We start from the raw sequence: 12,035 nt of genomic DNA, 5'->3' as shown, positions 1-12,035 counted from the left end.
CAAACAAACCCTCCAAAACAACCCCCCTACAAAGTTTTTCTTGAAAGCACTTTCCTGCTCAGTCATGCTTGGACAAAGAGGAGGGAGCAAGCCAGCTCCTTTGAAACAATGCAGCCCCCATCCTGAACACGTGGTGTTGGAATTTGCAGTGAGGCTGTTGAGGGGTTATAGCTGACATTGAGTTTGGGGCAGCTTCTAAGAAATTGTGCCTTCTGTAAAATCCAAAGGCTGCACTTCAGCTGACACAAATCACTCTGGGAATGCTGCTGTTGTTTTGCAGGCAGCCTCTTATTCCTACTGACCCCAAAGTACCAGAGGAAGGATGCTGCAAGGAGCCAATGGCTTGGAACACAAGGCTCTAGCACACCTTGTATTAAGCTGCTGAAGACGGGAAAAATAAGGAATCCAAGGATAGGTCTGGTACAACAGCAAGAGGCCTTTCCCTGGGAAGCTGCAAGTGCCATGAGTCCTCTGCTTCCCTCAAGACCAAAATACAAGCATGAACTCAAAGAAGCCCAAAAAACAGTGGAGTGTATAGGATACCTCTCTGCCCAGCTACCTCACTCCTGAATTACTGCTGTGCACAGATCACTTATCATGGGAGCCATCCCAAATCTCTGTCACAACAGGACTTAAAGCAAAGGCTGTCCCTGTAGATCTGGGTTACCAGAAAGCTGGAGGCAGGATCTGCAGACACTGAAAAGAGCTCTGGAAAGCCACCCCTGCTAAAGGTCCAGATCACCCCCAGGAAGTGTCCCTGGCCCTCAGATGACTTCAGAGGCTGAGCATTCCAACTAAATATTTCAGCTAAGCTCCTGCTTGTGTGCAGGACTGAAATCCTGGCATGAACTATGTCAACCTCAGTCACAAAAGCTCCTACTGACTTTGGGATTGAGCCACACAGGCAGCAGCACCTTTTTACAGACTTCAGGATTTGTCATTTATTTCTCCAACATCACAAGTTCAGTTCAAGTGGGTTGTATCAGAGGAAAAGCAGCTTCCAGGAAAAAGACCTATATTTCTCCTCCTCTTCTTCAGCTCTCTAACTACTTGCAGCTCTGATAAATTCCACTGTCCTCCTCCAGTCCAGCCTGCAAAATCCTGGTTTCCTTCTGCTCATCTGATCTCACATACCAGCCCAACAATTCTGCATTTCTGATCTTACTAACAGTGCTGTAGCTATGACAGTTTCAGGATGGAAGCAGATTTATGGGTAGAATATGGTTCTATTTGACCAATTCATGCAGCTGGGGGGAGGAAACAAAAAAATAGCAAGGTTTAGAGCAAACAGGAAATTTTCTTTATTCTTCCTCTTCCCCGTCTCTCAGACAAGGCGCCTTCTACCAGTTGCTCTGGCTGACTTGCCACCATCCCACACACAGAGTAAATTCATCTCTTGCTGTATGGCTGGGTGGCACTCTGTGGTTAACATGCTCCCTCTGAAAGTCATGCTTCATCCAGTTTGTTATAGATGCATTAAAAGATAGAGTGAAAGAGCTTTTTCTGCCTGTGTGGGAGGTTTGCTAAGAAGAAACTGCCAGTTTAACACATTCTCATCTCTGAGAGCTAATTATAGACAAAAACATCAGTACCACTGCAGAGATTACTACAAAACTACACTTTCTGTTTCATGAGAACAAGGCTGGGCTCCAAATACCAACAGCTGACAGAAGGATGGGAGGCAGAAACAGCCAAGGACCATACATTTGAGAAGAAAAATGCTCTATTTATACTTTGTGCCATAAGATTGTATACTTAAATTAGCTGGGGAGGGGGGACCCAAAGAAGTTATTTCAAGTTTAGAAATGGGAAGTGATTCAGATGACAACCCTAGGGAAAATTTCAAAGTCTGAATAAAATTGTGATTTGTATGGAAGTATTTTTAAAGATTTACTCAGTTTCCACTTTTAAAAATATTCAGTAAATTCACTAAGATATCTGACCATGGACTTGAAACATTTAACTTGAAATATTTAGCTCACTTGGAATAATGCTATTCAGCCTAAAATTAAATACTAAAACCTGCCAGCTATGTTTTGTTTGGAAAAATATTTCAATTGCAAACAAATAAATAAAGCCATGAATATATAGTGCAAGAGAGTTCTTCACTGTCTCTGTCTTGTCACTCACCCTCCAGTCACACCTGGGAAAGATGACTTGCAAGTATTAGGAAAATACTTCAGTGTGTGTTGGTGTTGAATGTATTTTGTATTATAAAAATTTTATTCCTTCTCTCTGTGGTTATTGCTTTTGCTGAAACCAACCTTCACCCATGCCTCTGGATCTCCTCTTGTCTGGGAAGTGCCAGGTGGATGCTATATTTTGAGGTTTTTGCTGTTTTTTTTCCTTCCTCTGATTTGAATGTTGACAGAAGCATTTAATGTTGAACAAACCCAGTTCTTTTGGCAAGAACAGTATTTCCAATATTTTTGTTTAGAGGAAAAAAGGCTAAATCAGGGCAGAGTGCTACTTTCTTATATTCATTGTTCTTGGCTTTGGTTGCTCAGCCCATATCAATCACAGAGCTCAGCAGCCAATCCACCAAAACAAAACACCATTCCTAGGGAACTGCACAGGTGAGCTCCTGTGTGCTGGTGCTCAGAGTCTTTGCAGGGTTACATCCAAAAGGTTGTGCTCCATTAGGGAAAGCAACACCCCTGCAGGCAAACTGCTCACTGCTGCTCCACACCAACCCCATCTCACCAGCTGAGACCAGCAGGGCTTCGCTCTTCAGCAGCCCACGGATGTCCTTGCTGAGAAAGACACGGTGCCCTCCCACCATCACATGGGCAGAACCCAGCAGGTGAGGGTCTACCCCTGGATCTTCACACAACATCCAAAAAAAGAGAACCTGTCTACTCCAAAGAATTAGAAGTTTTGTTTTGAGAAGGGATCCTGAAACCCTGCTCAAGGCAAAGCATTCTGATGTTCCCTGCTATGTACACGTGGAAAACCAGGCTTTATTTCCCAAAGCAGCTGAGGATGTTGGAAGCCAAACTTGCAGCTGAAGGCTCAGCAGGAAGGTGCACAGAGGAGATCATTACTTTTCCCATCTATCCTTTATTTTTCAATTCTAGCAGCTTTCATTATGTTGCAAATAGTTTTGGCTACAGTTCCGCTGCCTCTTATGTTTACTCAGTCAAACCGTTAAAAATTAATGAAGTGGGTGCACTATTGATTTCAGAAGGGCCCTTTGCACAGCATCCCAACTCAAACACTGCTCCTGTCAGGGAAACCTGGGGAGAGGCAATAGTGTTAGTGTGTAATCCAGCCCTGCACTGGAAAACACAGAAAACCTCTGCAGACACAGCACATGAACTAAGCTTCAGGAGGCTTTTTAAGAGAGGCTAAGATTTATTATTTTTTTAAACACAAAATCCCCCCCTAAAATTTTTAAGTGTAAAAGATTTCCATGTCCAACTACCTAATGGAAAGGTAACCGGGGATGGAAAATCTCCCAGTGCTTCTAGTTAGGGACTAGTATTTTCTTCCTCTTCCTGTGTGTTACTGCTGGCAAACAATGCCATGTTTTCATCAGCTGCACGTGTTCTGCTTCCTACAGGAGCTGTGCTAATGCAGAGTCCCACGTGGCACCAGGCAGGCTGGGGGAGGCTGAAGGCAGTGCAGAGAAGGAGGAATTAACAATATTTCTGAAGTGCCAGGAAGGATGCAAAGCTCAGACAGAAATGCAGGATGGAAGGACACTGGTGGAATGAAGGCAAACATCAGAAAGGATTTCACAGACACATGGACTATATATATAGGTTTTTATATGTCTAGTATATATGTCTGTGAACACATAAACTATGTATATATAAACCTATATATACATCAAAACATTTTGATATTTTCATGGGGTTTTGTAATATATATCTAAAAGGTGAGTGCAAAAAAATGAGCCTAATAATGTATCTGCAATCACATACCTCCTGGGGAATGATCACCTCCAGGCTGGATTCAACCACCATGTTAATCGTGGCAATGAAACAAAACAGCACTAAAAATTAAATCAAGTACCACCATACCATATTCAGATGTGTCACCCTGATGTGAAAGGGACTTTGGACCTTCAACCCAGGAAGCCCTGGAGGAGTAAGAGAACTCCTGTTCTTTGGTGTGCCCAGCCATAGGTGTCAGCAGGACTGATGCAGTCATGCTGTGAGTCTTGAGCTGCTGACAATTGTCATTGCACTGCACTTAACACCAGTGAGAACAGGCAGTTGAAACAATCCATCCACCAAACACACATCCTCCTCCAAATTAATGCACAAAATCCAGCATTACTGTCACATGATAAAAGAATGATTTATTAGAGCAACTTTATGATAAAATTATATAAAATAACAATTTGGTTTTTTAAAGACATCCACAATATCACCTTGAAACAAAATGTACAGATATTGCCTATAATCCAAACAAAAATAAATTACTGTTCAAAAAAAAAAACCAAAACAACAAACCAAAAGTGGAAAGAAATCATGACAGAAGAAACAAATCAAAATTATACACAGCATTTCAAGAGGGTGTGGAAAAGAGAGAGTCATTAATTGATTCAAGTTATACAAACGTGTTTCAGCTTTACTCTCAGACAGCTCAGCTTGCATTTGTGTTGCATGCAAATGGAATGATCCAGTGAACAGTTCAGAACAGCAGAATCAGCAGCATAACAACAGCAGAGAGTGAAATAGGCACAATTCAGCACGGGGCACATTGAAAGTGAACAGGTAGTTCTGTCTGGTCTTTGCAAAAGTTATACACATTTACCAACTTCAAAAATAGCTAGTGTGATCTGCAAAACAAGAAAAATCTAGTAGAATCTTGCACTTAAATACTTTACACTTTTTTATCTTTTTTTTTTTTTTTGTCTCCTTTTTTGTCAGTAGGGTCTTTGCAAAAGTTATACACATTTACCAACTTCAAAAATAGCTAGTGTGATCTGCAAAACAAGAAAAATCTAGTAGAATCTTGCACTTAAATACTTTACACTTTTTTATCTTTTTTTTTTTTTTGTCTCCTTTTTTGTCAGTAGGCTGTATGTAAACATTCCACTAATTGTACCTTTACCAAAACACTCAAAGATGATGCAGACGTTCTTTCCTCCTGGAGCATGACCACAACATGACACCACCACAGATCCAGCTGGGTCCTCCCTCCCAAAGCTCCTACACACCCTCACAGGAATTTACATTCACGCCATCAGAGCAGATTAACAGATTAACGGGATTTTACATTTGAATGCGTCGAACTGAAAAGTTTTCAAGTATAGTGGAAGAGCTGAGGGCTGGGATTTTGGAAGGTGCTCAGGGCATCAGGCACCCAAAGCATATGGAAAACCCAAAAGGACCTGAGCACCTGCTTCCCCAAGACTTGGAAAATCCCACCCTTTGTTACATTGCTTTAGTCAGACACAAAACACATGAAAGCAAGGTGGCATGGGAGTGACACACAGGGCAGCATCACCCCTGCCAAACTCAAAGCAGGGCCCATCCACAGCTCATGGAAGCCAGCAGGAATCTCGTGCACTGATCCTGGGCCTCCCAAATACACCGGTACACATGGGTCAGGTTCACATTGGAGTCACACAGGCATGTTTCCATGGTTGCATACAGTACTGCTTGTAAGAACCAACAATCAGCAAAGGAGTGGATAGCTCTTTGGCTTATCTGGAGCAGACAAGTGCAAACCACAGTACTTCAGAAGCAGTGAACACAAAAAAAAAATATGTTGTGTTTCATTGTTGACTAGCTAAACCTTTTCAAATGCAAAGATCCAAGAATGAGCATTGTGTCAGGACACAGAAGCATTTTACAGTTTGGCTGAGTCACAAATAAAACAAATCAAGCTGTGCATCCTCCCTGCCTTCACACACTCATTTCCAAATTATCAAGAGACACTGATTGTTGCATCCTCATTAGTCACTTGAAGAGGTACCATATTTTGCAGGTTGATTTAATTGATGCAAGGTGTCTGTGGGCTCGCTCTCTAGTTCAGAACAGAGCAACCAAGGGAGAAAATCCCTCCCTGATGTGTTCAAGAATCAAAGAAGAATCAAGCAATTTTCAAGTGAAAGTAAACAGAAGTCCCATCAAGGACACATTGGAGAGAAACAGAATCCACTTGCGCATAGCCATGAAGATGTGGAAATAAAAAATAATCAGAGAAGTCAGATGTACATCTTAGTAATTCACTTGTCTCTACAGCAAAACTGAAACTAACAGCAACACCTTATCTGTGAAGGTCCTTCAACTCCTAGTGAGTTGGGGTAGCACCTGGTCAGTTCAAACCCAACTAAGAAGGGCTTGAAAAATTGTGTCTCATATGTCAGGAACGATACCACCACTTAGGATATTCACCAAGGACACAGTCAGGTATTTCAAGAAAAGACAGATCAGAATCAACGACTGAATTAACACATTCAGATAGTGCGTATATTACAGGCAGAACAACATCAAGGGCAAATTCTTTTTATTCTGCATTCATCTATGTGAAGTCCAGCAGATTTCTTCATGGAAGGGCATCTCCACACAAGCAGATGAGCTTATAGTCTACTGGAAATCTCTGAAGGATATCTGCACCTACTATTTACCAGCCAGCATCTTGCAGGCTCAAAAATAAACTAATGGCATGTTGACATACTCCCATTTTGGGACCGATCTTGTCTCTGCTGAAACTGATGGAAAGCTCTCACTGGCTTCACCAGGAAAGCAATCACCTTCTTCACTAGTAAGGTTAAACATTTTGTGAGCATCCCTATTTATTTAAATTATTTTAACAGGTTCCCACTGTTACAACATACTAGCAGAAAAGCTCAGGTAACTACTGAAGCTAACTAAGGAATCCACTACTCACCCCAAAATATAGAGTCAGCACACAAGAAGCAGTCAAGCTTGGGAAACCATTTTCACTGCTTTAACTACATACTGTATGAGGGCAAAGTGGAACTCATCTGCTCACCTTTCCCAGTAAATGTATCCTCCACAGCTAGAAAATAATTTCTTTACCTGATTACTATTTGTTGACCTGGAAGAATGAAAAAGGAATCGATACAAGACAAAAAAAAACAAAACCTGGGAGCAAAAACATCTGAAAGAGATCCCCTCAAAAGCAAAATTTACACTCTTAAAGCAACAAAAATTGCTTAGTGTTTTGCAGTTTAACACAAAGACAGAATATAAACCCCAACTTTTGTTAAGTAAGAAATTGCTCAAACAACTGTACACAACCCTTAGTGTTTCTAGGATTAGAACAGACCAAAAATTAAATCCAGAGACAAAAATCCCAAATGTACCAAGTGCTTGACCCTGATGAACAGTTTCTGAAGAACACCACAATGGTGGTCTTTGCAAGCACTTTTGCATTGAAAAAAAAAATTCATAACAGAACTAGCCATAAAGGTGGAGCTACATTGAAGCCATTATTTTTTCAGTGCTGTCAAGTGATTGCACTAGTTCACAGCAACTGTGTAATTAAGTTTATTCCATGAGCCATTGGAACAGATGGTTTTCTTTGCAATTGGGTAATTACAAACATCTTAGTCTTTGGCCCAGCCAAGAGCATTTGTAGCTCATTATGAAAAGACTGTATATTTAAATTAAAAAAGAAAAGCAGCTTAAAGACAGCATTTGTACCAAAATCATGAAAATTTGGCAAGCTAAATTGTAAAATCGAACTTTTTGTACCTACCCCAAACATTGGGTCTGAAATGTTATCAAAAATAGTAGCTGATCAGTAGTCTTTACATTCATACCATTATTAACTTTTACACTTTCCCAGGAGAAAAAACAGAAGGGTTTATTCTGTCTTGTTTTGGTTTCTGGACTGAAAAACAGATGCACAACTTCAGTGTGGTTGCCTTTTTATGACTGCTGAAAGGAAATTTTACACAACTGCAGTAAGGGTTTCTCTCAGAAACCCATGATATTGCACAACCTCTGTTGTTATTGTTCTGTTGGATTTGCAAGTTGATTCCAACAGAGTTGTAATGCTTCACTTGTACACTTCAAAAAAACTCAATCAAATGAAACCCAAACAAATATAGTACCAAAAAGGTGTGGGGTATTTTTTCAAATTGAGCCTCATTACAACTGAATTACAACTGAATAGTTATAAACAGGCCAGTGCAAGAACACTTTAGCCTCAGCATACTGAATGGGAAATATGCAAAGCCTGTTTTCTTATGGCACACTGGAAGAATGAGTAATTCTGTAAAAATCAGTTTGCCTCTGTGCTGAGTATGTGCTGCTCCACAGTGCTAGTCTTGTTTAAAAGGCATACACAGACTTTCCATTCACCCTCACAGCATAGATTTTTCTTTTTTGTGCAACATGTTAGCAATCTAAACAACTGCTCCACACAAACTGTCCACAAACCACTCATACACAATACTAATGCGACAGTAGATTACAGTATAACAGCAATACAAAATATTTATCAGATCACATATTTCTCTCCATCTGGAATGAAATTCGAATCTTGTAAGCTAGAAGACCCACAGTTCGATTTCTGAGCGTAGTTTCTCATCTGTGCTAGGGACAAAGTCTCCAGTGTGGACCCAGAATTGTTAGCAGTCCTGACTTTAGTGGCTGTAGATTGTTTAGCAGCAGAAGATGCTTTGTTGCTGGCAACTATATCCAAGTTTCCAGTAGGGTCAATGATAGCATTTATGACTGGGAAAAAAAACAAAAAAACACATTAGCACCAAATTTTCTAAACAGAAGTTTGCTGCCCTCATTTTGAAGGCAGTAGAATTGTAAGCAGTACTGTTGTTCATTTTAGTCAGGTTATTTTCCTCATTAGTACCTTCAGGTCTAAAGAGTTTTAACAAGCAAAACCACTCCCAGACAGCAGAGATGTGGACTCTAAACTTTCTGGTTAAATTGGAAAAGACTAACTGCAGCAGCCAAATGGCAAGCTTTTAGCTGGAGCCCAGAATGATGTCTGGATGTTTTTATATGCTTTTATTACGCTTTTAGATGATGTAAGAGCTTGTATTTTCCTAATGCAGATATCATGTGCAAAATTCAAGTCAAAAAAGCATAGCACAGCTTATTAGCTGGAAGAGCTGCTAAATATTATTTCATCAGAACACTCCTGCACCAGTTTATCTTATGTGAATATGCTAAATACCACAAACAAAGCATTTCCACAGCAACAGCTGCTACATTTCAATAGTCAAAAATTTTCCTAAAACCTGGCAGCATAAGATAGATCTACTGTTAATTCCCTATGCACTCATCAGAGAGCACTGTGGTAACAACCTGAACTTCTGCATCCTTTCCCAGCTTTCATTGATAAATCAGGCCAATATCACTTTATTTTGTGCAGTTTTACTGGCATTTGAGAGACAACAGGAATATTTTAAATGACCAACCTTCAAGCTGTTTCTGAACTCGCCTGAGCTCCTTCAGGATAGAACTGATTTCCTAGAAACAAAAGCATCAGAACAGAAAATTAAGCAACAAAGTACTCAACTGACACAGGAATCTAATCTTACTGCTTCTGCCTTATCTGATCAAGAAGATGCAAAGTCAGGCCCAAGTTTTCTCATTTAACAGAAAAGTTGCATTGAGGTGCATTTGGTCAGTGCATGGGGAGCCTGCTCTGCATCCTGTCACCGAGTGCTACTACACCACCCATTCATAGTCACTGTGGCTTTTAGACATGAAATGCTACACCTGTACAAAGACTCCTTTTTAATATGAAATACACAGAGATATTTGTAAACTCAGCTCCTAGACCAGACAAGTCACTTGTCCACATTTACACTGCTGCAGCACCAAGCTACACAGGTCTTGGCACAAGGTTGTTTAGCATTAATCATATTTGCTGGGTTCACTAGTGTACTTAAATCCTTACTGACAATCCCCTTCAAGGACAATGGAAGGTCATGAGAGCACAATCACTATGTTGAGGCTGAATCACCTGAGTGAATTCACCCTGAGGTAGATTTTTACTACCCTAATATCAAACAGTTACAGGTGAACAAAACAAACTTTCATGACAAACACCTGTCTGCAACTGAAGTTGTGGCAACCACATGGTAGGTGACCCTTAAGTAAATGTTTAAATGAGGCCTAATGATCCTGAACTTCAACATCTGTTAAGAGACCCACTCTTTGAAGATCAATTGCAAAGGAACTGGGAAAGAGTTCGGTGAAACAAAACCACAGAAGGAACTCACATGATCACACTTCAAACAGCAACGAAACCCAGGAGTTCAACACATGAAAATGGACCAGAAATTTCAGAAATGGATTTAAGAAGGGTTGAGATTGCTGGTTTGGTTTCTTACAAAGCTTTCATGGACCTAAGTCTTTAGTATTTCACTTGTTTGCATAGACTTACTTTGTTTGACGTCTTCAGAATTGGCACTTCATTTTCTGAATTGATTTTGGCCTCCATCTCCTCCCAGGTCCTTTCTGAGTTTTGAAACAGAATCCTGTAACACAAAAAGTAGAGCAGATCTTAAAATTGCCATCAAAAAACTGCTTGTTTAAAAGGCTTAATTATCACAAGATGTGGCAACAAAAGAGATTAGTGGATTAGCAGCTGGACAAAGCTCCTTTCAGCTGATTTAGGAACAATCCAAAGTCCTTCCCTAGCTGATGTCTCTAGAGCAACAACAAACTTTGAAAAGATTTCACAGGCTTGGTAACCTGCATATTTACAGGAGCCTTGGTACAGAAAAGGAAAGAAGAGACAATCCACTAATTTTCTGCTGTATCTCCTGCACTGGCAGAATTTCAAAGCCACAGCATCAACATGCATTACAAATCCAGCATTAAAATTCCAAAGAACAAAGATACCAGGAAAAGTGATAGCAAATAATCATATTACCTCTGGTTCACTACACACACAATTTCCTACATCTACATTCCCTGCATCCTGATTACAAAACTTTCCAAGACAACAGTACAGTATCTTCCACAAGTAGCAAGTCAACAAACTCACCAGCAAGTCAGTATTTCAGGCTGGGGACAAGAAGTTACTTACTTCATTTTTTCAGCGAGGTTTTCCGTGTTTTCACGGATTGTATGTGATAACTGGGATACTGGGTTCAACATCAAATTGTCGAAGATTACCTAAAATATGGGGACAAATTGGAGAACTTTTAGCAAAAGCAGCATATTACAAAACTGGAACTTTTAATAGAGTAAACAATCTTCACTGAAACATCTTTGTTTGTGTGGATGATAGCTGAAGTTCAAAGGAGATTAAGATGATGTGCAGCTTTATTGCAGCACTTTGGCAAAAAGGCCAATACTAACTTGTTCAGACTTTTTCTAGAGACAGAGACACAGCTGTTTGCAGAAACATAAGCATTTAAGCATTTCTGAAAGAACAGCACTTAGGACTTTCCACACCTCACAAAAAAAACCCCAAAAAGTCAAATCACAATGCAAGAAGCCCAAGAAGCAGTCTCAGTGAAACTACATAATGTGACACATATGAGTTCAAACCACCTTCACAGCCAGGTATCCCAGCATGTTACATTCTTCTTTATTAAAAGTAAAACAAAACACTATCAAACCCTAGATATTCAAGTGCTGTGGCTTAGAAGAGCCTGCAGGCTTCTGCCAGGAAAGCCCACATCAAGCTGGGGGCCCTCTGAAGCTGCACCTTTTTTCCAGCCTTGGCACTTTCTCTACAGGAGAGGAAGGGATTGCTTCAAAGCAGTCACAGGACAGGATCAGCACCAGTGGCTCAGCCCACGGCCCCCTGTGTGAGTCACACTCCACCCCCAGAGTGGCTGTGCTGGAGCCAGCTCTCCCCTCCTGCCTGCACTGCCTCCCTGAAGCCTCTGCCCCAGCTCTTCCTTCCCACCACAGCTGCCAGGCAGAAGGCAAGCAGGAGTGACAGCCAGTGCTGGATCAGCAGCTTTCTCCTCCTCCTCCTCCTCCTGGCACCATCACCCCACTACACCCCTCATCCCAACACCACCCCCAGCCTCAAGTGCAGGCCAGGCATTCTCAGCCTCCAGCATCACCCCAGTGATTTGCAGGTTACCCTGCTCTCTCAGCCCAGAAGAATGGCAT

The 12,035-nt window shown here is 41.0% G+C and overlaps 1 protein-coding gene across 8 annotated transcripts in view; it reads right to left on the bottom strand.

The window, feature by feature from the left end:
- Positions 1-4,995: 4,995 nt before the first annotated feature.
- CEP170B (centrosomal protein 170B) overlaps positions 4,996-12,035 on the bottom strand; it is a 57,641-nt gene continuing 50,601 nt past the window's right edge. For all 8 annotated transcript variants that reach the window (XM_015631451.2, XM_015631452.2, XM_015631454.2 and 5 more), the window contains 4 exons: positions 10,993-11,081; positions 10,345-10,438; positions 9,371-9,422; positions 4,996-8,666 (listed from right to left, as the gene is read on the bottom strand). In XM_015631451.2, the coding sequence (XP_015486937.1) occupies positions 8,431-8,666; positions 9,371-9,422; positions 10,345-10,438; positions 10,993-11,081 (471 nt within the window). In that variant the 3' untranslated portion in view covers positions 4,996-8,430. The remainder of the gene's footprint in view (positions 8,667-9,370; positions 9,423-10,344; positions 10,439-10,992; positions 11,082-12,035) is intronic.

Source organism: Parus major, chromosome 5 (assembly GCF_001522545.3).
Source record: "Parus major isolate Abel chromosome 5, Parus_major1.1, whole genome shotgun sequence".
Lineage (NCBI taxonomy): Eukaryota > Metazoa > Chordata > Aves > Passeriformes > Paridae > Parus > Parus major.
This window is presented reverse-complemented; position numbering and strand designations above follow the sequence as displayed.